The sequence below is a fragment of the Lampris incognitus genome, chromosome 2 (assembly GCF_029633865.1).
Source record: "Lampris incognitus isolate fLamInc1 chromosome 2, fLamInc1.hap2, whole genome shotgun sequence".
NCBI lineage: Eukaryota > Metazoa > Chordata > Actinopteri > Lampriformes > Lampridae > Lampris > Lampris incognitus.
The window spans coordinates 98,634,295-98,659,138 of NC_079212.1; the positions used below are offsets into that span (position 1 = coordinate 98,634,295).

Genomic DNA, 24,844 nt, shown 5'->3' on the forward strand with positions numbered 1-24,844 from the left:
GGCCAGTCTGAGTAAATTGCAATTTGTCTAGATAGAAGTCACCTTTCCAGGGCACAAGATCAATAAAAAAAAAAAGGTAAAACACTGAGCTCAAAATGAGTTGAAGCTATCCTCAAAATTCCAAAACCTTTCACTAGGAGGCAATTTATGTAATTTTTAGGGATAACGGGCTACTGTAGCCAGTGGATCAGTGACTGCATCCCTGGAGGCTCCACTATCTATCATGCATGGCCATGGACTAAAACCAACTGACAGTGTGACATGGACAGATGCTGCTGACACAGCTTTCACTCAACTAAAACGGACTTTGAATACCATGCCTACTTTGCCTACTTTAGGACTGCCTGACCCAGACAGACCATTCACACACACTGTGGATGGAGAAGGAGGTTCTATGACATCTGTGTTGATAAGACAGAGAGGTCAGCCAGGAGAAAAAAAAGAAAAAGGCTGGGTGCACATGTGTGAATAACTTATGGCAGTCTGAGGATGGACATCCTTGCCTACCTAAGTGTTTGTTTCATTTTTATGTATTGGCACATGGGAAAAACCATGTGTCAAAAGGGGGGATGGTGGACGCAGTAAACAAACACTGGTTTACAAGAGGTTTTTTTTGTTCAAAATGTTTAACTGTTTGAAAAATAATGCCATAAGAGGGCCAATTAGACAAGCCTCGAGCCACCCTCCCCCGGACCAACCATTTGATCACCTTCAGAGGGGTTTCATTGCACGAACACCATGTGAGGGGAAAAATGTTATCTTGTGATTGTTGATGTGTTTTCTAAATGGGTTGAAGTTTTTCCTACAGGAAAGGCAGATTAGAATCAGAATCAGAAACACTCTGCCATTTCATTTCATGCACTTGCGCTCATGAAATGAAATGAAACATTGTTTTCCTCAGCCCACAGCAGTGCAACACAAAGACAAAAACACATATTCAAAAACTACAAGAACTACAAGAATACATATATCCAAACTAACAAATATCCAAACTAAAATTTTTTTTTAAAAAAAATCACTGTCCAGGAGAACGAACACCAGCCAGGATGACTGTCGGAACTGCCGGTCTGCATGGACTAGGAGTTAGCTTAGCCTGCCCCACTTCCTGTCAGAATGCCCTCTGTGTTTCCTCTTTGGGCACAGCTCTGGTCAGGGCCGTGGTCCTTGGGCCCACAGAATACAGCAGACCAAGCTCCCTTAGCCAATCCAACGCGAGCTCTCCCAGCCAGACACCTTTGACACACCTCCCGCACTTCACATGACGACACTAAAAACACAGTCAAGGCTAGGTGAGGCCACTGCTAGACCGCCCTCGTGTTATCAGAACTGCATGTCTGCATGGGCTAGCAGTTAGCTTAGCCTGCCCCGCTTCTGCATCCTGTCAGACCGCCTCGGTGTTACCTTTTCAGACACAGTTCCAGGCAGGGCTGTGGTCCCTGGGCCCACAGGACACAGTTGACCAAGCTCCTCCAGCCATCAAACAAAAACACAAACTTCGATGCAGACGTAGACAAAGACACTGCATGGACGGTACTGGGTGAGGCCACCGCAAATGTGAATTTGTACTGCCATCTTCCCACACCTGTACTGGGTGAGGCCACTGCAAACATGAATTTGCACCACCATCTTCCCACTCCGGAAGCAGAGGTGGAGGAAGATGCCTCCACAGTAGCAAAGGTGCTAGTAAGAGAGCTTATTCTCAGATGGGGAATAGCATGGAAGATCAGTAATGATAGTGGGACACATTTTGTAAATAGTACTATTAAACAACTTTCAAAATTTTTGGGTATCAATCTGAGGCAACATTGTGCCTATCATCTACAGTGGTGGGGTAGCTGAGAGAGAAAATGGGACAATTAAGAATAAACTGCTCAAATGTTGTGATGAGACAGGACTCGCATGGATAAAAGCACTGCCATTTGTTTTGATGGCCATGAGAGCAACAGGGAGGGCTACAACATGTCTGTCGCCTTTTCACATCCTCACAGGCAGACCCATGAACACTGGAATAGCCCTTCCCTTGAAAAAGCAGGTCCTCAGCTCAGACCTTGCGGAAGAGGTAATGCTTAACTATTGTGTGCAGTTAAACAAAATGCTGAGTTCTATTCAAATGCAGATGAGAGCAGCACTTCCACAGCCAACAGAGGGTTGGCTGCACGACCTGAAGCTAGGAGTGGGTGCTGATAAAGGACCTAAAGAGGAAACACTGGAGGAAGCCTCCATGGGCAGGGCCCCACCAGTGCTCTTGACCACATCTACAACAATGAAGGTGGAGGGGAGAATCAGCTGAATACACACCAGCCACTACTAAAAGGCGTCAACACTCGTGATAGAGGTCCAGGGTGAGAGACCCGCTCTGCTCACAAATGAGGAAGAGAAGTAGATGTGGCCAGCTCTCACTCAGGTTTAAAAACCTACCAAGAGCCAACAATTGCTACACAGTAGGGAAAAGCATTATTTTATCTAATGGAGCCTGATTACAATAAGGCACCAATGAGGTACTTTGTAGTGATGATGCCAGTACCTGAAAGCAGGCCCTGGCATCCTTTTAGGAGAATGCGTTTAGTTTCAGGGGAACGATGTATTGTCTTGCAATATTGACTATTGTGATTGTCGATCATGTTTCACGGGTTTTTGATTCTCTACAAGATAACAATGTTGTAACAACAACCCCCATTCTCATCCACCACCTTTCACCCCCACCACAGCCAAATTGCCAAACATGCAGATGACAGGAAATTGTATTTTTTGTATAGGAGAGATACTACGTGTAATGGTGAGGTGTGTGGTTGGAATGACAGATGGGTTCAAGGTGGAGGTGGGATTACATCAAGGATTGGCTCTGAGCCCTTTCTTGTTTGCAATGGTGATGGACAGGTTGACGGACAAGATCAGGCAGGAGTCTCCATGGACGATGATGTTCGCGGATGACATTGTGATCTGTAGGGAGAGTAGGGTGCAGGTTGAGGAGAGCCTGGAGAGGTGGAGGTATGCACTGGAGAGAAGAGGAATGAAAGTCAGTAGGAGCAAGACGGAATACCTATGCGTGAATGAGAGGGAGGACAGTGGAATGGTCAGGATGCAAGGAGTGGAGGGGACAAAGGCATTTGAGTTTAAATACTTGGGGTCAACTGTCCCAAGTAACCGGGAGTGCAGAAGAGAGGTGAAGAAGAGAGTGCAGGCAGGTTGGAGTGGGTGGAGAAGAGTGTCAGGAGTGATTTGCGACAGAAGGGTACCAGCAAGAGTTAAAGGGAAGGTTTATAAGATGGTTGTGAGACCAGCTGTGTCATATGGTTTGGAGACAGTGGCACTGATGAAAAGACAGGAGGTGGAGCTGGAGGTGGCAGAGTTGAAGATGCTAAGATTTTCACTGGGAGTAACGAAGAAGGACAGGATTAGGAACGATTATATTAGAGGGACCACTCAGGTTGGATGGTTTGGAGACAAAGCAAGAGAGGCAAGATTGAGATGGCTTGGACATGTGTGGAGGAGAGATGCTGGGTATATTGGGAGAAGGATACTGAATATGGAGCTGCCAGGGAAGAGGAAAAGAGGAAGGCCAAGGAGGAGGTTTATGGATGTGGTGAGGGAAGACATGCAGGTGGCTGGTGTGACAGAGGAAGACGCAGAAGACAGGAAGAAATGAAAACGGATGATCCGCTGTGGCGACCCCTAACAGGAGCAGCCGAAAGTAGTAGTAGTAGTAGTAGTAGTAGAGATACTACATGTGATAGAGATAGCTACTTACTAACTATTAACCCAACAGTTTATCCTGGTCGACCAGACAAAGGTTATTGGTCATGGATAAAGGGCAATCACAATCGTGTTACTACATGTGGAACAGAATACTGTAAAGTGCTAGTTACAGACCAATTTACAGCTGAGGGCTTGAAACAGTCCGCAGTCTGGTGCCAAAAAGCTGGATAACCCACATGCTGTGTAGCTGCAGATTGACCACCAGGACATCAACCATAGCTATATATAAAGATATTGCTAAACCCAGTGTAGCCACTCAAATTTTTGCAACCCCTCTAATGTGTGTAAGATGCTATGGTATCATAGCGTCTTACACACATTACAGGGGAAATCTGGCAATAACTATGATGAAAAAATGGGCCATCTCTCGTAAATTTAATAGTTGTTGGATTTGTCAACAATTACCTGCATTGTTTCAATCACCTAATGTAGTTCCAGTACCATTGTCAGCAGCAGACTTTAAGGTATTCAATATTAACCTATTTGACATCTCCTCAGTCAGTTATGTCTCACCTCGCCTCGTCTCAACGTAACTCAACTCAACTCATCATCAGCTGCTTTTCCGGGGTCGGGTCGCGGTGGCAGCAATCTAAGTAGGGCACTCCAGACCTCCCTCTCCCCAGCAACACCCTCTAGCTCCTCCTGGGGGGATCTCAAGGCCCTCCCAGGCCAGATTGAACATGTAGTTGTAGTCCCTCCAGCGAGTTCTGGGTCTTCCCCGGGGTCTCCTTCCAGCTGGATGTGCCCAGAAAACCTCCAAAGGAAGGCGTCCAGGAGGTGTCCTAATCAGATGCCCGATCACCTCAACTGGCTCCTTTCGACGTAAAGGAGCAGTGGCTCTACTCCGAGCTCCCTCCAGATGTCTGAGCTCCTCACCCTATCTCTAAGGCTGAGCCCAGACACCCTATTGAGGAAACTAATTTCAGCCGCTTGTATCCGCCATCTCACCCTTTCAGTCACTACCTAAAGCTCATGACCATAGGTGAGGGTTGGAATGAAGATTGACTGGTAAATTGAGAGCTTTGCCTTCCGGCTGAGCTCCCTCTTCACCACAACAGTCCAATACAACATCCACATTACTGCTGATGCTGCACCAATCCGCCTGTCAATCTCCTGCTCCATCCTACCCTCACTCGTGAACAAGACCTCGAGATACTTGAACTCCTTCACTTGAGGCAACAACGCATCCCCATCACGAAGGGAGCAATCCACCATTTATGGTAGAGAACCATGGCCTCAGGCTTTGAGGTCCTGACTCTCATCTCGGCCATTTCACAGTCAGCTGCAAACCAACCTCAGTGCTAACTGGAGGTCATGTTCTGATGAAGCCAATGAAACCCCATCATCTGTGAACAGCAGAGATGCAATTCTGAGGTTCCCAAAACAAACACACTCCTCACCTTGGCTGTGCATTGAGATCCAGTCCATGAAAATCCCAAACAGAATTGGAGACAAGGGACAACCTTGGGGGAGTCCGACACCCACCGAAAATGTGTCTGACTTTGTGCCAAGAATGTGGACACAGCTCTCACTTTGGTTATACAAGGGCTGAATGGCTTCTAGGAACTGCCTTGGTGCTCCATACTCCCGCAGTACCCCCCACAGAGTGCCCCAGGGTACACGGTCATAAGCCTTCTCCAAGTCCACAAAACACATGTAGACTGGCTAGCCAAATTCCCATGCCTCCCTCAGCACTTCTGCAAGGGTAAAGAGTTGGTCCGTTGTCCCACAGCCAGGACAGAATACGCATTGTTACTCCTGGATCTGAGGTTCGACAATCGGTCGGGGCATCTTTTTCAGCACCCTAGGGTAGACTTTCCCAGGGAGGTTGAACAGTGTGATGCCCCGATAATTGGAGCACACCCTCCAGTCCTCTTTTTATGTTATTTTTATGTGTACTATTCACAGATCCTCTGTGATCCTCTGTGAATAGTGAACATGACAATTGAAACTCTAGTTAATGTCACACCTATATTTGCACATGAAACTGGTCGTTGGTTTCGGCCGTTATGCCTCTATCACCATTTTACAATGCAGTGATTGCAAAATTCCGTAATCCTCTGTGAATAGTACACATGACCATTGAATCTCAAGTTAATGGTCACACCCATATTTGCATATGAAACTAGTCGTTGGTTTCGGTCGTTATGCAACTGTATTGTACTGTATTGTATAGTTATAAGGTATGGGGATACCTGTAGTCAGTTTGGGCTGAAGATGTCACTTAATTGAGTTATGAAACGTATCTGTCAGTAAATGTTGTATCCAGATGAACTGATTCAACTTTCTTTGATTTTCTTACCTGGATTATTGAGGATGCATCAAGAAGTTTGGTTACTTTTAATTCTTGACCATGTATGAGTTAGACCATGTTTAACTTTAGTCTATATTGCCTGGATAGATGCTTAAAGCTCATGTGTAGTAAATTGAAGGTAGTGCTATAAAATGTCTTCTCCTTTGTGAACTAATAAAGGCCTATTTTTAACTGTTAGCTGATAGCAGAGGAATGTGTGGGAAGCTCACTCGAGTGTAACAAGGTCTGAAGGAACAGTCCTGGAGAATTACGAGCTGAAAGATAAGGATGAGAGGAGACCTGACCTATGAACTCTGAACAAGTTCTGTTCGGATGAGAGTCCAGCAATAATGATAAGCTACTTCTTCCAGCCAGGATTAGGGAGAAACTCTGGGTACATACCATCGTGATTTTGACAATGGGCATGTTTGGGCTGCAAGGTATAAAGGGAGTGTACTCTGAGATCAGGGCACTTAAGTATCTCTGTTTTGTGCGTCTGTTCATGAACATATTAAAGTGTGACAATACTGCAAGTGATTTTTGTCTCACTCATTTAATGTCAGCGTGGAATTAAATAATTGCCATGACAGTAACCATATACACACACTGTGAGAGAGCAAGCGAGAAAGAGAGAGGGTGTATATGTGATGCAAGTACACGTTGGGTAAGGTTTCCCACCTTTTTACTGGTGTACAAAATTAACAGACTGAAGACAAATGAGGCAGAGGAGCTTTTCAGATCAGCACAACACAAGAGGAATTGAATGCAATCTAAACTGAATCTTGAGGTAAAGTAATAAAGGAAGGAAGGAAGATGCAATTTCCCTTAGGGGCTATGGGGGTTGATAAAACTGATCACATCCATTTTTTTATATCGATTTTGAAACAAGGGCATGACCCTGCGGTCATGAAACTGATTTCTCCTCAATGCTGCAACCTTCAGTCTAATTTCCTTCCTCTGTATTCTCTGAATCATCTCATCTCTCATTCCCTCCTCTTCAAATTCTCTCCTCTCCCTTGCTTTTTCCTGGAGGGATAAAAGGGGACAACACGAGACTCAGAGATATGCTTTCGGGAAGCATACAAGAATGTTTAACAAAGAATTATGGCCCATCCTATGCCATTTTTCTTCACCTCTCAGCCATCTGAAATATGGCTGGATGTCGTGCATAAAATCATTAAAGAGAGGGGGTGAGAGAGAGAGAAGAGAGAGAGAGAGAGAGAGAGAGAGAGAGTCACACACATAGCTGTAACTGTTCGCACCTGGAGGCCATCCATTACAGGCAATCTTCTACGGTTACCCACTCAGCAGCTGGGAACAAACTGCCTTGCTCAAGGGCACGGTGCCTGGTATTTTGGTGGCGTAGAGTGACAGTTTCCAAATTTCATCCGGCTCCCAATCTTTCATACTGGTGATCTTTTTGATCAAGAGCTTGCTCCTCTGACGTCATGGCTGCCGGCGGCCCAGCGGAGCAAACCGGTTCCATGCTGGAGGTTGAGCTCCAGATTGTTCCTAGCACAGAGACTTGGATAATGTTGTGTTGTTTATTTCTCATGTCAGCAGCCAGAGTGAAGAGAGGGGATTGAGCTCTGGTTGTTTATATCAAACGTTTGTCCCTGTGCTCATTTCCTCGCCTCTCCTCTACCTTCCTTTTTCCTCTCCTTATCTCCTGCCCTTCCTTCCTATTTTTTCACTCCCACTCTCCTCTCTCCTCATCATTTTGCTCTCTCCTCTTTACTTCTCCATTTTGTCATTCTCCTCCCCTCTGTTTCTTTGCTCTCCATTCTTCTCTCCTTCCTACTCACTCACCTTTCATTCTCTCTCTCCTCCTCGTCCTCCTCCTCATCCTCCTCCCTTCACCTTTCTTCTGATCACCTCTCTTCCTTTCTGCCCACTCTCCCTGCCTCTACAAGCACTCCTCTACCGCCATACCATCTCTTTCACCTCCTCCTCTCTTCTCCCCCTCTTCTCTACTTTCTCTTCTCCTCCTGCACCGTCCCACCTCTCTCTTGTCTGTCCTTCATTAGTGATGCTGTCAGAGTCTATTTGCAGAGGGTGGCTTTGATTTGGGGCACTGATGATTGGGGCTCAAGACATGTTGTCCTGAAATGCCTTTACATTTTGGATGTGGTGTGTGTGTGTGTGTGTGTGTGTGTGTGTGTGTGTGTGTGTGTGTGTGTGTGTGTGTGTGTGTGTGTGTGTGTGTGTGTTAATGCACAACTAGCATATGTGACATAATGTAGGTATGCATTCAAATTCCTACACACACAGGTGTTTAAAATGGTGCATTGGAAATTGTGTGTGCATTTTTGGATAGTCCTATGTGTGCAAATGGACTTGTTTTTCTTGGCATGTGTTTGCCTTTTTGTAATGCACCTGAATAATGTATTGGCACTTGAGCATGTTTGTATGTGTGTGTCTGCACTTCCAAACGATCTCCATCTTAGTCTTTGCTGCAGATCAGTGGCTTGGTTAGGTTTCCAGTCTAGAGTCTGCAGCTTCCTAATCAAACTGCTGGACATATTAAACAGCTGCACATATGCATTTAACCGACATGCACACACACACACACACACACATGCACTCGTGCACAGACACACGCACGCACACATATGCACGCACAAACACAATGGGTGATATACACACCGGTATGCACACACACACACAAACACACATACAAATAGAAAACAAAATGCAAACATACAGACATATATAGACACACAGATATATGCTGCAATCCGATGTACACAAATATTGTTTATACATGCACATGGAACAAATATATAAACATTTGAGTGCAAAAGCACACACATAAACACACACACACACACACACACACACCTATATTCACATATTTAACATACAAGAACACCCGTATATGTATGTATGTATGTGTGTGTGTGTGTGTGTGTGTGTGTGTGTGTGTGTATGCACATACATATACTATATACACACACACACACATATATACGTATATATAAAATCCAGAGTCAATTAAATTCTTTATGAGACAGTACAAGCCTGTTTCATGCCATAAGCAATCATCGGCATATATATATATATATATATATATATATATATATATATATATATATATATATATATATATATGAGCAGCCACGTTCATCAACAATATACAACCGTGCTGCACTCTGCATTAAACCAGATGGGTTGTTAGTTAGTGTGTCATGACAGCAACCCATCCTCTTGCCATCTTAACAGAATCAAGCCCTGCCTTGGAAAACTGCCTCATAAAACAAGCCAACCACAGACAGAATACACAAACACACACATTTGCATACGCACTCACACTAATACACAACCTTCCATAAAAACTCACATAAAAAATATACATTCAGACACACACATATAGAGTAGGTCACATGAACACGCAGATAGTATAACAGCAATGTCATGCACATTTCTACATCCAGACATGCGTTAGTGCATAGCTGTATGGATTTTTCTATATGCTCGACCGCATGTTGCATTCACACACACACTCACACATACTAAACATATACATGCAAGTTCACCCATATATGCAATAACACACATGCATAAACAAAAATGGAAGCATGCATTACAGAGCACACACACACACACACACACACACACACACACACACACACACACACACACACACACACACACACACACACACACACACACACACACACACAGATTTCACTGTGGAAAGTCTCTTAAATCTCTTCAACCACAGGGTCTCCCCAACCTTACTGGTAACTGCCCTAACCCTGTATTTTTAGCTAATGTTATCTTTATAGGTTTTCAAATTGCTTTATCAGAAACCCTGCAAGACCACTGCAGGGATCAATAAGCAGGAAATGCCTCAGAGTGACCACAACCAATAACTCACTACCAGAGGCCAAACAACAAAGGTCTCCAAATCCGACCATACAAGGATAAGCATGCACAGCCCATCACTGAAAATAGCGCAACAGCTTTTTAAAGCAAGAAATACGGCAGAGCAACAGAGTCGCGGCCATATCTAAAAAGAATACATTCGACGGACTATGATAGAAAAAAGATGGACTCCTTTTAAAAAGTGCTGGTTATCATCCTCCTAGCCTGCGCTGACTCCCTGCCACGATACAGAGCAACACTCAGAACCACATGTAGCGGTGAAGACCGTACTGTACACAGTCGATCAACAAAACAGATAATAAATCAACATGTTGTTATTAGTAACATGGATCCATGTGGAATGCGCAGAGTTCCCCTCAGTGGAACAAATCCAACCAGGGGTTTCACAACACACACACACACACACACACACACACACAGGTACAATCACATGCAGTATTGAAATGCATTATATTGTGGATGTACTCTGCAATGCCTACTGGTGTGTGTGCATACCTACAATAGATAAGTTGTAATGAAACGGAGCATGCATGTTCAGTAAACCACTTTTTCCAGCATATTTGCTAAAATAAATCCCTTCTCCCTCTCCCGTGAACAAATTCTTAACACAATTTCAAGTTTTATTTTATTTTCAGACAGCATTGGTTAAAAGGATAAATCTGCTAGCTAGAGGCTGAAAGTAATCTCAGTCTCTATTTCAGCTCATTGATGCATGCAAAATATACTAATTGCATTATTTCATGAAACCACTGATTAACTACTTCGTCATAACATTCAAGGAAGAATTTTCTGCAGCACTAATGCAGGGCAGATGCAGAAGAAATGCAAAATTTTCATGAACGGGTCCTTTTCAATGGTTACCGCTGTACAGTACACAGTATTTATGTGGGATGGAGGGCAGAATGAACACATGAAAGGAGACTTCTATAGTGGGAACTGCAGTACATATTCATGCATTCATCCACCCATGCAAATAAAAGAGAACACCATAGAAAAGTTTTCCTATTGCATTCAAGTTGTGTGTCAGATGACTACATGCATAGAGATAGAGCGGGAGAGAGAGAGAGAGAAGGAGGGAGGGTAAACATGATAAAGGTCCAAGTTGGGGAAGGTTTCCAACTAGTTTTTCTGTAATAAGATCAACAGTTTGATTGCAGTGATGACATCAGAGTAGACAGAGAAGCAGACAGGATAGTAAAACAAACAGGTACTATGTGGATGAAAAGGAGATATGTCTTCAATGGATGAGCTGGATAACCTATGTGTGGCGCGTTTAGTGTATGTGTAGCGAATTCAGTCCAGTCAACCAGTCAACTAAAGGGTCCGACCCGTTAGCCAAGGGCTAGTGAGTCTAGCCATATGTGGTCATTACACAAGCCCCCTTCCTTCGGGAAGCACATTCCCGTACTTCAGCATGTCAGCTCCCTCACGCCTCCGATGGCGTAATGGTTTCACCATCCCACTTCTGACACCAATGTAGCAAATTCAGGAGCAGCCAGGAATCGAACCTGGATAGCCGAGACCATAGGCAACTGCGCTAGCCAGTCAACTAAAGGGTGCAACCCGTTAGCCAAGGGCTAGCGAGTCTAGGCATCCGTGGTTGTTACATATGTTCCTATGTGTGTGTGTGTGTGTGTGTGTGTGAGCATGCCGATGTAGAAACACCTTTTTTTATATATCTAAACAATTCAGCAAACATTTTCTCTTTGTTTTTGCTTCCATGCATTTGATGTATATAGCTGTAGATCAGAGCAGAGTGAGCTTTAATAATCCCGCTGTTCACATAGGGGAAAAAATGGCTCAAAAAAGTCACATTTGTCTTATCGTGTCAGTACAGTTGACTCTAATCAAACATCTGTTATCATTTTCCCTCCAAATGTATGAAAACTAAAATGTCCTCAGATTTCGGGGACAAGTGCAACAGTAGATGTAGCAAATTCAATTTATGAAATAATACCTAGCGTGGAGTTAACCAGAAGGTATTCTTCCAAACCTTAATATGAACCATCTGCCCAGGGAAAGACAAATCCTTAATTTTCTTTAATTTAGCCAGACGCAGCATGCATACAGTTTAGAGGTTTGTTTACAGCACCATGCTACAAACTTTTAGCGGGAGATTTCTGTCAAAACTTTTCTGTTTATTTTAACAATGTTGAGGTAAGATGTTTTTTTTTAATAAAAGAAAATCAAAGAGCAAAAGTTTTGCACACCTGTAGATCAACAGGTATGTAGGAGAAGACCATGGGTCAACAACGGCAGTGCAAAAGCCTCCTGCACACTATCCTCTATACTTGCAGTCAGAGATACTTAATAATAATGTTTTGGTACAAAGACCCTCATCAGGTTATAATTTTATAAACACACTGAGGCTTTTGACTGCAGCTGCTGGATAGATCCAGAGTGGGAAACTTCCACCATGACCGCTACTGAATTGCTGATAAAGAATGACATTTTCAGGGTGGCGAAACCTGTACTACACCTACCCCCACAGTACACGGACAGGTCAGGGCAGGACAGGATAGGACAGGACAGGACAGGACAGGACAGGACGGGACGGAAGGGGACAGGACAGCACAGGATGGGACAGGACAAGATGCGATGGGATGGGATGGGATGGGACAGCACAGGACAGGACAGGATGGGATGGGATGGGAAAGGACAGGACAGGGTAGGATTGATCCAGGTCAGAAGACCTCTGCTATCTCTTGCTCTATACTAACCTTAAATAGATGCATGGTGGAGTACTTCTACGATCACTGCACAGAGAGCATCTATCTACACATCTATCTGAAAAGATCTGATGGTCAGGTAATATTTATAAAATCAAACCGAAGTGAATTGGACATGATCCAACCAAAGTGAATTAGACACACTAATGCTACACAGCTATTTGCAAGGTACTTCCAGCTGTCTAAAACCCTCATAAATATGCCAGGAATCCATCTAGAAATGTTTTCATCCCCGCCGACAACAGTGAGAAAAGAAAAGAGAGAGAGGAAGCATGAGGGCTAGTGAGTGAGCGAGAGAGAGAGCGAGCGAGAGAGAGAGAGAGAGAGAGAGAGAGAGAGAGAGAGAGAGAGAGAGAGAGAGAGAGAGAGAGAGAGAGAGAGAGAGAGAGAGAGATAGATCCCTGTTCTTAATAAATTCCTGTTGTATGGGCTAAAGGTCTGATGCCCTCAGGCAACGTCAGAGCAAGCACCGCTATGGGATAACCTAACGCATACAATACTTTGGAAAATGGACTTTAGCCTGCTGCCTGTGCTGTGTTATGAAGTAATCTCTTCATAATCTCTTCAAGTAATCTTTCTACCAAGACCCATGTGTTGGTGGATGGGAGGGCCACTGAGTTCGACACTGTACTGGCTGTGGATTAAAGTAGCATAGTCCGACATCTCGTAAGACAAAATAAATCCCTTTATGTCATAAGGGATTTGACTGACTGGCTGGTTAGATTGTTGTTTTTTGTCAAGGGAAGAAATTGTGTGTTTAACCAGGTGTTATTAATATTTTGCCCTTCGTCAGTGGCTAACAACAAGCTTCACCGAATCCATTGTCTCGACAGAACTCAGACTCAAACACTGATGAATGATGCAACAATTTGCATCATAAACAGTCTTGAGAAACTTTTTCATATGTGGACTATCTATCCCTCTGACATTGATGTTTGGATTGTTCCAGTATGTTGAAAACTCTCTTTGAAATGGAATTTATACTCCAGGAAAATATTCTCATAAAGGACCGAACGAGGTGAGGTTTATCATTTCCACTTGGATCGGGGCATCCCTGAGGAAAGTGACCTTGAAAGTCATTTTACATGCTAGTAATCCACCATTTTTTCTATAAAGTCATTCAAAGGTTTATATTAGGGGTCATTATGTTTTAGAACATAAAACATCTTTTTTCTTTGTGTTGGGATATAATCTAAACACAAGAATATATATATATATATATAGCTTCCCCCCAGAGCCATGACCTTCAACAAATACTCTTATCAACATATTTCTTAGCTTGCTCACTCTCTCTTGTGACCAGTATAAGCAATCAGTTAAGTCAAACTCCTTGTATCAATTAAAACATGAAACTGATTTGATTGCGACACAACCAAAGTTGAAAACCGATACTTCCCCACTGGCATGTAAAAGGACCACAAAAGCTAAACAGCCACCGTTTACCACGAGAAAAAGACCAACAATGGGTGGCATGTGTATACTCAAAAGTTTTTTGTTTTTTTTTCTCAGAGCTTGCAATGAAAAACAAGTCACTTCACAACAGAGTGTATTTACAGTGTCTTTCACTGTAACACATACTGGAAAAGCAGTCCTTATGCATATGGTATGTACTGGACACACATGTTTAACAGACAAAGGTCAGCAATTTTTAATGGTGTAAAAAAATTAATGGTGTCTTCTTGTAGTTCATCAATAAGTCTTCGAGACCTTTGTTAGTGATATTGTGTATCTACACTTCCATTCTGTTCCAACATGTTGTTGGATCACTGTTCCTCTGCATGGCTCCAGCATTTTTGCATGTCAGTATAATTACTCTCCCATATAAGAAACAGTATCCACTTTAACTGTGGTCAAACTTCTACTTAAGAAACCGCACCTCAATCCAGGGTCTCTTAATAACTATTGACCAGTCTCTAATCTTCCATTCTTTTCTAAAGTACTCGAGAGAGTTGTGTATCAACAACTTTCGACCCATATAGAAGAAAACTATATGAACCTTTTCAATCGGCTTTCAGTGCCTATAATGCTACTGAAACTGCTCTGACCAGAGTGGGTAATGATCTTCTACTTGCTATGGACTCTGATTCCACCTTTGTGCTTCTACTACTGGACCTCAGCACACACCATTGATCACTGAATACTATTAGACAGAATACATTTTATTTTTTGTTTCTCTGGCTTAGCTTTCTCTTGGCTTTAGTTGTATTTATCTGGAAGAACACAGTGTGTGTGATATAATAATATTACATTGAAATTCTCTGATATTAAATATAGCGTACCCCAGGGCTCAGTTCTTGACCCTCTACTTTTCTGTCTTTATATTACCTCTTGGCCAAATTATACGCAGCCATAGAAACATTTCCATTGCTATGCGGATGATACTACGCTGTTATGTGCCTATAAGGGCTGATGATCATACTCAAACGAATAATTTAGAGGCCTGCTCGGCTGCTGTGAAAAATTGGATATCACTTAATTTCCTGCTTTTAAATTCGAATAAAACTGAGATGCTGGTCGTTGACCCTGCTAGAGACAGGCACCAATTTGATCAAGTAACAACAACAATTGACAACTCTTTGATTTCACAAAGTGTGGCAGCCAAAAATCTTGGTTTTATGTTTGATCCCAGCCTTTCCTTTGATAACCACATTAAAGAGATCACCAAGACTGCCTTTTTTCGCTGACATAACAGCTAAAATTCCATCTCTCCTGTCCATGGCTTACAGAGAATCTAATACAGGGATGGGCAACATGATTCAGAAAGGGCTGGTGTGGGGGCAGATCTTTGCTCCAACCAAGCAGTTACATACCTGATTCTATTAGTCAACCAATAGTTTTTGCTAAGGACCTTGATTTGTAGACTCAGATGTATAACTGCTTGGTTTGAACAAAGACTTGCTTCCACCCAGCCCTTTCTGGATCATGTTGCCCATCTCTAATACATACATTTGTTTCATCCAGACTTGATAATTGTAATGTTCTGTTTTCAGGTCTGCCACATGCTAGTGCTAAAAGTCTTCAGATGGTTCAAAATGCTGCAGCTAGAATCCTAACCAAAACTAGAAAATTTGACCATATTACAACACTTGCCTCCCTTAACTGTTTTCCTATCAATGTGAGATCAAGGTGCTTCTGCTGACTTATAAAATCCTAAATGGGCTTGCTCCATCATAACTGTCTGATCTCCTTAAACCGTAAATTCCATCTTGACCTCTCCACTCTCAAAATACAGGGCTCCTGTGTGTACCCAGATTTAAAAAAAAGTCAGCTGGTAGCATCGCCTTTTTCTTTTGGGCCCTGTTCTTGTGGAATAACCTGCCTGCTGCCGTCAGACAATCAGAGTCTGTTGAGTCCTTTAAATCGAACTGAAAACTCATCTTTTTGCCTTAACCTACAACTAATTGCCATTCAATTGAGTACGTCACGACCTGTACTGTTGTTCCTGTTTCAATGAATTTACCAAGCACTGTTCTGCCGATGAGATTATAGTATAGATTATTGACTATTGCAAACTGCTCTTTTCTCTCACGTCTTTTCTTTCTCTCTGAATGATTTCTTCTACTGGAATGATGTGAGTCTCTCCTTCGAGCATCTGTTTTCTGTCTTCCTGTCAGGTCTACATAGTGATGGTGGTCATGTGGCTCAGGTCCTAGGCTGTTCCAGTGGCACCTGGGCACTGGTTGGTATCCTCTTCATCATATTCTTCACATATCTTATAATTCCATTAGCGCGTCTCATCTGACCATCAGCCACTTCTCCAGGGTCGGGTCGCGGTGGCAGCAAGCTAAGTAGGGCACTCCAGACATCCCTCTCCCCAGCAACACCCTCCAGCTCCTCTGGGGGGATCCCAAGTTGTTCCTAGGTCAGATTGGACATGTATTCCCTCCAGCAAGTTCTGGGTCTACCCCGGGGTCTCTTCCCAGTTGGACGTGCCCAGAAAACCTCCAAAGGAAGGCGCCCAGGAGGCATCCTTATCAGGTGCCCGAACCACCTCGACTGGCTCCTTTCAATGCGAAGGAGCAGCGGCTCTACTCCTAGCTCCCTCTGGATGACCGAAGCTCCTCACCGTATCTCTAAGGCTGAGCCCAGACACTCTATGGAGGAAACTCATTTTAGCCACTTGTGTCCACGATCTCACCCTTTCAGTTACTGCTAAAAGCTCATGACCATAGGTGAGGGTTAGAACGAAGATTGACTGGTAAATTGAGAGCTTTGCCTTCTGGCTCAGCTCTCTCTTCACCACAATGGTCCAGTACAACATCTGCATTACTGCTGATGCTGCACCAATCCACCTGTCAATCTCCTGCTCCATCCTACCCTCACTCTTAAACAAGACCTCAAGATACTTGAACTCCTTCACTTGAGGCAACAACTCATCTCCAACCCAGAGGGAGCAATCCACCTTTTTTCCGGTAGAGAACTATTGCCTCAGACTTTGAGGTGCTAACTCTCATCCCGGCCATTTCACACTCAGCTGCAAACCGCCCCAGTGCGCACTGGAGGTTGCATTCTGATGAAGCCAACAAAACAACATTATCGAAGATAAACCACTATATAAATGTAATCCATTATTATTATTATTATTATTATTATTATTATTATTATTATCTGCGAAGAGCAGGGATGCAATTCCGAGGTTCCCAAAATGGACACACTCCTCACCTTGGCTGCGCCTTGAGATTCTGTCCATGAATATTAAAAACAGAATCGGAGACAAGGGACAACCTTGGCGGAATTGCTACTCCCACCGAAAACGTGTTTGACTTTGTGTTGAGAAAAATTCCATAATAATTCCATTATTCTATTTCAATATTGTATTCTGTAAATTGTTTTATTCTGTATATGCAACATCTATTGCATGTCTGTCCGTCTGTTAAAGGTTGTTTTTTTTAGGGAGTTATTCCTTATCTTGCTGGCAGCCATACCAGCATGTACCCTGGCTCTGCCAAATGACAGAAGCTAAGCAGTTATGAACTTGGCTAGTACTTGGATGGGAGACCTCCCAGGAAAACTTGAGTTGCTGCTGGAAGTGGTGTTGGTGGGCCAGTAGGGGGCAGTCTTCCCTCTGGTCCTAATAAAAACAAAAACAAAAAACATATCAAATCCCAATGCCCCAGTGCAGTGACAGGGACACTGTGCTGTACGAGATGCCGCTCTTCGGATGAGATGTTAACCCGAGGTCCTGACTCACTGTGGTCATTAAAGATCCCAATGCACTTATCGCAGAGTAGGGGGTTCCCTGGTGTCCTGGCAAAATTCACAACTTGGCTCTCTCCATCTGGCCATCTAATCATCCCCCCATGTATTTGGTTGAATGGTTCCTCCCTCTCCACCTCAAGCTGATGTGTGGTGAGCGTTCTGGTGCAAAATGGCTGCCGTGCATCACCCAGGTGGGTGCTACACATGGTTGGTGGTTGAAGTGAGTTACCCCCTTCAATGTGAAGTGCTACGGGTGTCCAGAAAAGTGCTATATAAATGTAATTATTAATGTTATTATTATCTACATATGTGAGGGTCTAAGGACAGGATGTTGTATTGTTGTAAAAGCCCCCTGAGGCAGAGTTGTAATTTGTGATATTGGGCTATACAAATAGAATTGACTTGACTGTAAATTTAAGAAAGCGTTTTTTAATCTGTATTTATCCATAAAAGTGAAACTTTATCTCATATTATTTTTCCACATCCAATGTTTCTACTTGTCTTAGTTACTTTTGCAATCTGTTGCTGTGCAGGTTAGCTAGTTAGCTAGCTAGCTAGCTAGCTAGCTAGCTAGATAGATAGATAGATAGATAGATAGATAGATAGATAGATAGATAGATAGATATGCTGGTTTTTAATGAAGTATCTACTTCTACTACTACTACTACTACTACTTTCGGCTGCTCCCGTCAGGGGTCGCCACAGCGGATCATCCGTTTCCATTTCTTCCTGTCCTCTGTATCTTTACCATTTACCATATACATTTGCTGAACCCACAATACATGCAAACAGGATTCACTGGAAGCTTATGGCCGCATAACATTTATTATAATTCTCTCTGATTGCTAAATGACTCTGCACATTTTAATCTCAAGTTTAAAAAAACATCCATACTTTGTATATTCTTCTGCCTGCTTATATCAAGGTGACTGGATATAACCGATTAGACAGATCTCAGCTAGCATAGCTTATTTGACAGATGTGGCTAATTAGCAAGCCCCTATTTCGCCTCATTGACACATGAACATCAGATTTTCCATCCTCAGCAAAACACATCTGCATATTCTCTTGTTGGTAAAGCTAAAAAAAAAAAAGATTTTTCTTGCCTCCACAGTCGTGAAATGTTAGCCACCATCAAAACCTCAAATCTTGTGCTGATATAGACTCTGGCCTCAGACATCCCTTTTCTTTATTTTTTATTGTGTGGAAAAGCGAGGCAACGTTCAGCTGCCCCACTGCCTCACTGAGTGAAAATGCTTGTGAGATTTAAACATTTTGTTGGCACAGGAAAAAAAACAGGGTTTTTCATCACATCATACCTATTCTACTGTACTTATCAACACATGGAAAAGAATATGCTGCAGTGCTAATGGAGTGGTAATGGAGGGTAGATGCACGATAGATGCATGACCAGGGAATCTGATCATGACTGACATAGTTATAGTAATGTGAGCTAGTCTGGCATGCATCTACTGTATGGCTTTATGACATTAGAAGTGAATCATAAAACACAAGCTCTGCTTCTTCTTCCAGTTTCCTGCCAAGGGCAATGGATAAAGACATAAAGGAGATCTACAGTGCGTATTTCTCGCTTTAAATGAGGTGGATTAAGTCAGGAGAAGTTGTGTGGATTATCACTGCCATAAATCCAGTTTAATAACTTCTCAAACTAATCACAACCATGTGTCTCTGTCCACAAAAGTCATTATGTATATTGATGGGGCTCAGTAGAGGCTGTTTAAGTTAACAACATAGGGGTAAAATATTTATAATTATACCACCAGTGAATGACTGCACAATCTTTTTTCTTGAAGCTAAATAAACATACAACTTGGTGATTTGCAATGTGCCAAGTCCCCAATGGACACAGGAGCATATGGATCATATCTGTTTTAGTTGCCATGTGACTGAGCCCACTCATGGTAAAGGAGCCTGAACTGCATAAAAAGTCGACTCTGGCAACTTAAATGAGTTGTGGTTTATTCTTGGTTGATGACTTAGAGAGTCCAAGTGCCGTACGATTAGGCCTTTGACCTCAAAATGTTTAAATTTCCATTTCAATTTATGAATAGCCTCCAGAAAATAATAAAATGCTTGGTATCACGATGACAAAATTTGTTGGCAGAGGAAACACTTAACCATGGGTGTTTCCCTATAGGGGTCAAGGGCCAGAGGTCAAGACCATTGCCCCTTTAAGCAGGTGGTGACTTGGTTAAGATCATTTTGATAGGGACGTGTGTCTCCCTAACCGCCGGACCACCATACTCTAATTCTAAATAATAATGTGCTCATACTCTATACAAAAAATAAAGGTCAAAGAGACAAGGTTATACAAGAAAATATCAACAGCAAAATCAAAAAGGTGGTGAAAAGGCTCGAGGCGGGAAAGAGACTCTGGTCATGTAAAAGCTGAGCGTGTGTGTGAGTGTGTGTGTGTGTGTGTGTGTGTGTGTGTGTGTGTGTGTGTGTGTGAGTGTTTGCGTGCACAGTGTTTGGTGATGGACAGAGTAGGAGAGGAGGATGTGCACTGATGCAAGGGAAATGGGTAAAAGCAGGAGAGGGGTTAACTCTGGATGGATACAAATCCCGGTTAGACTCGAAGGGTGAAACTTGGGTTAACCTCAAGCGATTGAGCCAGCAAAGACACCACTTTCACTAAATATGTGGTCTGCGTATCTAGATAAAATAAGGTGCAGCCGGGGTGCAGCCACATGTGCCAGACATAAATGCAGTACAGCACAGAGTACTCACTATCTTATCAGCGGGAGCAGCGTGGTTACTTTGTGGTAAGTGCTGTTGCCTTACAGGAAGAGGGCCCTGGGCTCGACCCCAGCCCATCTGTGTGGAGTTTGCAAATTCTTCCCATGTTTGCGTGGCTCCCCTCCCACAATGTATGAAACATGCGTGTTAGGTTAAATGGAGACTCTATATTGCCTCTAGGTGTGAAAGGTTTGTCAGTGATAAACGGACGCCATTGACTGGCAAACTCTTCAGGGTGTCTCCCTGCCTTCTGCCTGGTCCCTACTGGGATAAACTGCAGTCCTCCCGCTTAATCCCTGACTTGGATTAAGTGGGGGAAATAGATTATTCTAATTGACGTACAATCACAATGCAAGCCACCCCCCCCCCCCCCAGAAGTGGTCTGTCAGATCAGATCCCAATGTGTGCTGTCTGGGTTACCTTGTATTTCTGCATTTTTTTCCTTATCCAGATACAGATCATATATAAATAAATACAATGTATTTGTCAATTAAAAGATTTATTCGTATTTTTGAAAAGTTGACTTGGCAGTGTAAGATATAAACTGTGTCTTTTAGCTGTTGCTAAATGCATAGTGCCAAACGCCGCGAATCCGTGAGGAGATCGCCTTTTGGATCAGCAAAAAATGTTCAATTTTTTTTTTGATCAATAATAATTGAGTAAAAATGGTTTAATGAGCTCTACTATGCAAACCTTCAGCTCCAAATGCAAAGACGAATGATCTATGCAAAACACAGCAAAGAAACTTTCCCTCACATCATTTATATTTTGTCCATTTTGGTGTACAAGTAAACAAGAAAACAAGCTAGAAAACCGCCCTCTTTGCAATGCTCAGTCTCTTGTCATCGGTAACCAGATGGGAATAAAACGAAAGACACAGGCAGAGCTGGGATGAGACCCCACCCCCGCCTCGTCATCTGAAAACAATAACACAACAAGAGACTGGTAATTTAATGACCAAAGCTGTCTAATCTGGGAAAATAGGGGACTGTCAGGGAGATACCACAGCATCCTTTTATCCCAGATGTGTGCTATTAGGTCCCTGGGCTATCCCTGTATGCCTACACCAGACCATGCCAGAGCATCTTCCTCCCTCCGCTAATGCCACCGGACATATGATCTGACAATGATAATGATGATTACAACAAATGACAAAACTCCCATTGTGGAGGAAAAGGATATAACACACACACACACACACACACACACACACACACACACACACACACACACACACACACACACACACACACACACACACACACACACACACACACAATCTTTGACAACGCTGTGGCACTTTGAAAAAAAGGGCAAATTGTAGAATTGACAGTCACTAATTGGAAAAGAGAGAAAACAACATTGCTTGACTTCATTCCTTTAAACTTGGTGAATGTTCACTATTCATCTTGTTCTTTTTTGTATGTAACAGCAAGAAAATATGGTGCAATAAAATGATCATAAAAAACAATGTGGTTTTGGAGGAAAGCCAGAAATCCCTTCCAAGATCGGGCCTCTAATTTTTCAGAATCTTCATTTGAAGTTCATCATTAATTTAATGCGGAGAAGGAGAATTGGGGTGCACCAGACACCGTCTCCAGTTTAATGGTCGCTTTGCTGCCGATGAGGGCAAAGAAGTGGGGACTTAAACATAACATCCGCACTTTTGTTCTCCGTGATATTTAAACTGATATTAACAATAATTTTAAACCTGGACCATTTGAAATAGATTATTCTCATATTGGTAATTCTATTTTCTAGCTTCCTTGGATCTTGTAGGGAAAAAACCCCCAAAAAAACACAAACGCATGAAAAGACCTGAACATTATTACCTCTGAAACCTTTAGTGCCAAACAGTTTTTTTGCCCTCAAAACTTTCACGGGCGGCCCTATATAAGACCGCAGATGGAAAAAACAACACAGAATCTGTCTGCTCCAGATAACCTGTTTGCCCGTGTGCTGTTGACATGGGTCAGATTAGGCTGTTCTCTACCGCCCTTTTCACGGCCTCAACGTTGCTATGCTGCTACCACAGAAACACGAGGTGATATAATACCTGGTATTTTTGTGGTTTTAGTATCCGCATCTTTCTTGAGGCAGATATTTGATGAAGAATTGGAAACAGTTGAGAGAGAGAGAGAGAGAGAGAGAGAGAGAGAGAGAGAGAGAGAGAGAGAGAGAGAGAGAGAGAGAGAGAGAGAGAGAGAGAGAGAGAGAGAGAGAGAGAGAGAGACCGACACTACATTTTAACCGCTCTGCAAAAGAAGGGCATGGTCGCCATTTTCAGGGTAGCAACTGGGATGGATTTTATCCTCAGATGAACCGCTGGGAGTTGAACTGTTCATTTATTTTGTTTTTTTGCAGCGGCCTCTATGTTGTAGCAAGAGGGATTTCATAGTCAGAAACGCTCAGTGAATTGGTTGCTCTTTGCTGGTGCACTCACAGTGGCTTTGATCTTTGTGTCTGGTAGTTGATTTTCTCAATAATTACAATGGACAACAGACAATTTACACATCGTCTGTACACTTAATGCTTCAGTTTGTGATCAAATGACTTTGTCTTTGCATGGGAACGTGTCCCAGATTGTACACACGACTGTGGTGAAATTGTTTTGTCCATCGTGTATGGTATTCATTTGTGTTTTTGGTGGGAGGTACATACTAATAATAGGAAGGGGGCGTCCGGGTAGCGTAGCGGTCTATTCCGTTGTCTACCAACATGGGGATCGGCGGTTCGAATGCCCGTGTTACCTCCGGCTTGATCGGCATCCCTACAGACACAATTGACCGTGTCTGCGGGTGGGAAGCTGGATGTGGGTGTGTGTCCTGGTCATTGAACTAGTGCCTCCTCTGGTTGGTCAGGGTCCCTGTTCGGGGGGGGACTGGAGAGAATAGTGGGATCCTCTCATGTGCTATGTCCCCCTGGTGAAACTCCTCACTGTCAGGTGAAAGGAAGCGGCTGGAGACTCCACATGTATCAGAGGAGGCATGTGGTAATCTACAGCCCTCCCTGGATCAGCAGAGGGGGTGGAGCAGTGATTGGGATGACTCGGAAGAGTGGGGTAATTGGGCGGGTACAATTGATGATTAGGGAGATAAAGGGGGAAAATACAAATAACAATAATAATAATAATAATAATAGGAAGTTGCAGGCCCAATAAACGGTCCACCACTGTAAAAACTCGTAAATTTGGAGGCGGCCCTACATCCGTACATTGGAATTAAGCAAAGGTAAACTCAAACACCTCTCTTATGAAGCCTTGGAGGATGTTATCTCTCACAGAGCTGCCAACATAAAGAGACTCCATTAACTCCCGAGGAGGAAACACAGCAAATAGACCGACATCTCTCTGTTTCCAAACTTGTCATACTCACTCACTCACCTCTCTTGTTTTCTCGAACTCGAACATAAACTATACCTTTGAAACCAACCAAAGTGCTAACTCATAAAAGAACTCGTAATTTTTTGCCGGTGTTGTGTGTTCAGCGAATAACTTTATGTCGCTTTTTCTTTTATCCAACACTTTATTTAACAAGGAAAGCTTAGATGAGATCATACGCTCTCATCTTTTCATCGTCCGCCGTCTCACTCACACTTTTACATGCCATCCAACCTGAGAGTGAACTCGCATTCATCTCTGTTTGGCCACTGAGCAGATCCAAAGGAGGGAGGGCGAGTCAAGTGCCTTGCTAGAGGGTACCGCAAAAAATAGTTCCTGAGTCATAGGAACATATTACTCATTCACTGCCCATTCAGATCTTCTAGACAGTCCAAGGGCTTTAAACTATCAAAATCCCAGCCTGCTGCCCCCTACCTCGTTTTGAAACAGCTGATTTTTGCCTTTTTACAATCTGGACGAAGGATGTGTACTATTTCCCCAATTCCTTTATTTCCATCCATCCATCCATTATCCAAACCACTTATCCTGCTCTCAGGTTAGTGGGGATGCTGGAGCCTATTCCAGCAGTCATTGGGCAGCAGGCGGGGAGAGACACCCTGAATAGGCCGCCAGGCCATTACAGGGCACGCACACACACACACACACACACACACACACACACACACACACACACACACACACACACACACACACACACACACATAGGGACAATTTAGTACGGCCGATTCACCTGACCTACATGTCTTTGGACTGTGGGAGGAAACCCATGCAGACCGGAGCACCCGGAAGAAACCCATGCAGGGAGGAAACCAGAGCACC

At 43.3% G+C, this 24,844-nt stretch overlaps 1 protein-coding gene across 3 annotated transcripts in view; it reads right to left on the reverse strand.

The window, feature by feature from the left end:
* Positions 1-24,844, reverse strand: part of rspo4 (R-spondin 4) — a 69,889-nt gene that overhangs the window by 17,547 nt on the left and 27,498 nt on the right. The window contains exon 5 of one of the 3 annotated variants that reach the window (XM_056274225.1): positions 17,653-17,737. The exons of the other annotated variants lie outside the window; for them this stretch is intronic. Within the exon in view, the coding sequence (XP_056130200.1) occupies positions 17,653-17,737 (85 nt within the window). The remainder of the gene's footprint in view (positions 1-17,652; positions 17,738-24,844) is intronic. 3 annotated transcript variants of the gene reach the window in all.